Here is a 2,269-nt window from a genome sequence, read left to right on the forward strand (position 1 = left end):
TTAGCAGAGACATATGGCGGACGTATAGAATTATACTATATTTATTAATTCATGTCAGCTTTAAACAGTATTAAACGAATCGTACTAAGGATAACGATTTACAGAAAATGAATAATTTTTCATTAAACATATGAATGATAGCAACAGTACTTGTCATAAAACGTAAAGAAAAAAGATAGAAAAAAATCTTCCAAACACGATGAAAATGAATTAAGAAATATTTCCGAAAAAAGGGAATCCATGTATGAAACCACTCGTAAGAATGACGTAATTTTGTTTAATTTAACAACATTCTGCAAAAGTCAGCAAATAAGAAGCATCAAGAACTTCAAATCTAATGCAAAAAAAATCTTGGTTTTCTTAACAGTCGACATGCATAATCAAGCCTTTGAGGTTAAACACTTCCGTGTTCAGAATTGCATAACTCATCAGAATCAATCGATGTATTTGTGTTCTGATCCGCTGGCGAACATATAAAAGGACCGCTCTCCCTAGTTCTTGTAGTTTGGGCTGCCATTCAAAAGAAGAAACAACCAAGAACAGAAACAACCAAAAGGTACCTTCAGCTTTTCTTTTCAATTTGTTCCTATTTTGCCAGACTTAATTATTGGATGGCTATTCGTCTTATCATTTCATATTTTAGTTCTAAGAACTGCCTTTGGTTTAAATCAAACGATCTCTAACTGATGGTTATTTATTTTGTAGATCACCATGCTGAAGGAAGTTTGTTTTCTGTTAATGGCCACATACGTGGCGACAACCTATGGCACAGGTATAACTGCAGAATTTCTCTGAATCCTTGATAAGTTCCGTGTTCAATAGAACATTTTGATATTGCATGCCCGTTTCTTTACTTTCACAGGTTACCCCTCACAACCAAGCTATCCAGCCCCGACCTACCCCAACAGTGGATATCGTTATGTCGTCTACGTCCAATACCTCTACTACTTGTACGCTGTGTACGGTCCCAACTCTGTACAATACATTCAGTATTACCAATACTTGATCAGATTGCACATCATTCCTCAAGGATTCTCTTTTGGATCTGGCGGATTCCCAGGTGGATTCCCAGGTGGTATTGGTGGAAGTAGAATTATAGGGGGCGGTAGCGGCATAACCCCAATCGGAGGAGGATATATCCCGGGTGGTGGTTTCCCAGGAAGCAGCGGAGGATTTCCCGGCGGTAGAGGAGGAAGCTCTCTGAGTTTCTCAAGTGGATCTGGATTTTTCTCTGGATCCGGAGGCGGTTTCCCAAGTGGCGGATTTCCTAGCGGTGGATTCCCCGGCGGACTCTCCTCCGGCGGATTCCCCGGTTCCGGAAGCGGTTTCCCAAGTGGCGGATTTCCTAGCGGTGGATTCCCAGGCGGACTCTCCTCCGGTGGATTCCCCGGTTCCGGAGGCGGTTTCCCAAGTGGCGGATTTCCTAGCGGTGGATTCCCAGGCGGACTCTCCTCCGGCGGATTCCCCGGTTCTGGAAGCGGTTTCCCAAGTGGCGGACTTCCTAGCGGTGGGTTCCCAAGTGGACTCTCTTCCGGCGGATTCCCCAGCGGATCTTTCCCCGGATCTGGAAGTGGTTTTCCAAGTGGTGGATTCCCAGGCGGACTCTCCTCTAGCAGTTTTTCTAGCGGTAGTTCCTTCCTGAGCAGCGGCAGTTTAGGTGGTGGTCCTGGTGGTATTGGAGGTGGTCCTGGAGGAATCGGTGGAGGAATTGGAGGAGGAATAGGAGGAGGAATTGGAGGAGGAATAGGAGGAGGAATAGGAGGCAGAAAGAAACTTGGTAATCTTATTGTTTGTTTGTTTTATAATTGGTTAAAGGTTATCATAGTTTTTTCTAACAATTGCAAAGCAAGATTTTGAAAAAGAATAATTTTACTATATTTTTATTTTAGGTTTTTACTAAACTGTTCCCGGATTGACTGAGATGGATTTGGCCTTGAACCTGCATTTCATGTGATTTGCTTTTTTGTTAGGTTGTGGAATAAACAAATGACGCCCAAATTGTCTTGTATTAATTTTGCTTAAGGAGGTTCCAGTATTGTTAAAACTGGACTATTGATGGAATTTTGTTTAACAGAATGTTTCACAAGAAACACATTCACACAAGCTTCAAAGAAAGGCCGCAAATAATTTGTTTTATTTCACCGATCGTATAAAATGTCAATTTTGCAAGAGAACAAGTATCAATTCATCATATATTGTTAAACTTTGATCCCCTATTGTCACCTCGTCTTTACAGGGCTATGATTTGAATAAATTGGAATCTACACTA

The 2,269-nt window shown here is 41.7% G+C and overlaps 1 protein-coding gene across 1 annotated transcript; it reads left to right on the forward strand.

The window, feature by feature from the left end:
* Positions 1-469: 469 nt before the first annotated feature.
* Positions 470-1,999, forward strand: LOC125669388 (uncharacterized). The gene is made up of 4 exons (XM_048903850.2): positions 470-556; positions 706-772; positions 863-1,777; positions 1,890-1,999. The coding sequence occupies exons 2-4, from the start codon at positions 712-714 to the stop codon at positions 1,898-1,900; spliced, it is 987 nt and encodes a 328-aa protein (XP_048759807.2). The 5' UTR covers positions 470-556; positions 706-711; the 3' UTR covers positions 1,901-1,999.
* The last annotated feature ends 270 nt before the right edge of the window (positions 2,000-2,269 follow it).

The sequence above is a fragment of the Ostrea edulis genome, chromosome 4 (genome assembly GCF_947568905.1).
Source record: "Ostrea edulis chromosome 4, xbOstEdul1.1, whole genome shotgun sequence".
Classification (NCBI taxonomy): Eukaryota; Metazoa; Mollusca; class Bivalvia; order Ostreida; family Ostreidae; genus Ostrea; species Ostrea edulis.

Bases quoted from the DNA above. Each gene is read 5' to 3' on its own strand.
- LOC125669388 (XM_048903850.2), top strand. From the start codon at position 712: ATGCTGAAGGAAGTTTGTTTTCTGTTAATGGCCACATACGTGGCGACA. The intron at 773-862 runs GTATAACTGCAG...TTACTTTCACAG, and splicing joins GGCGACAACCTATGGCACAG to GTTACCCCTCACAACCAAGC.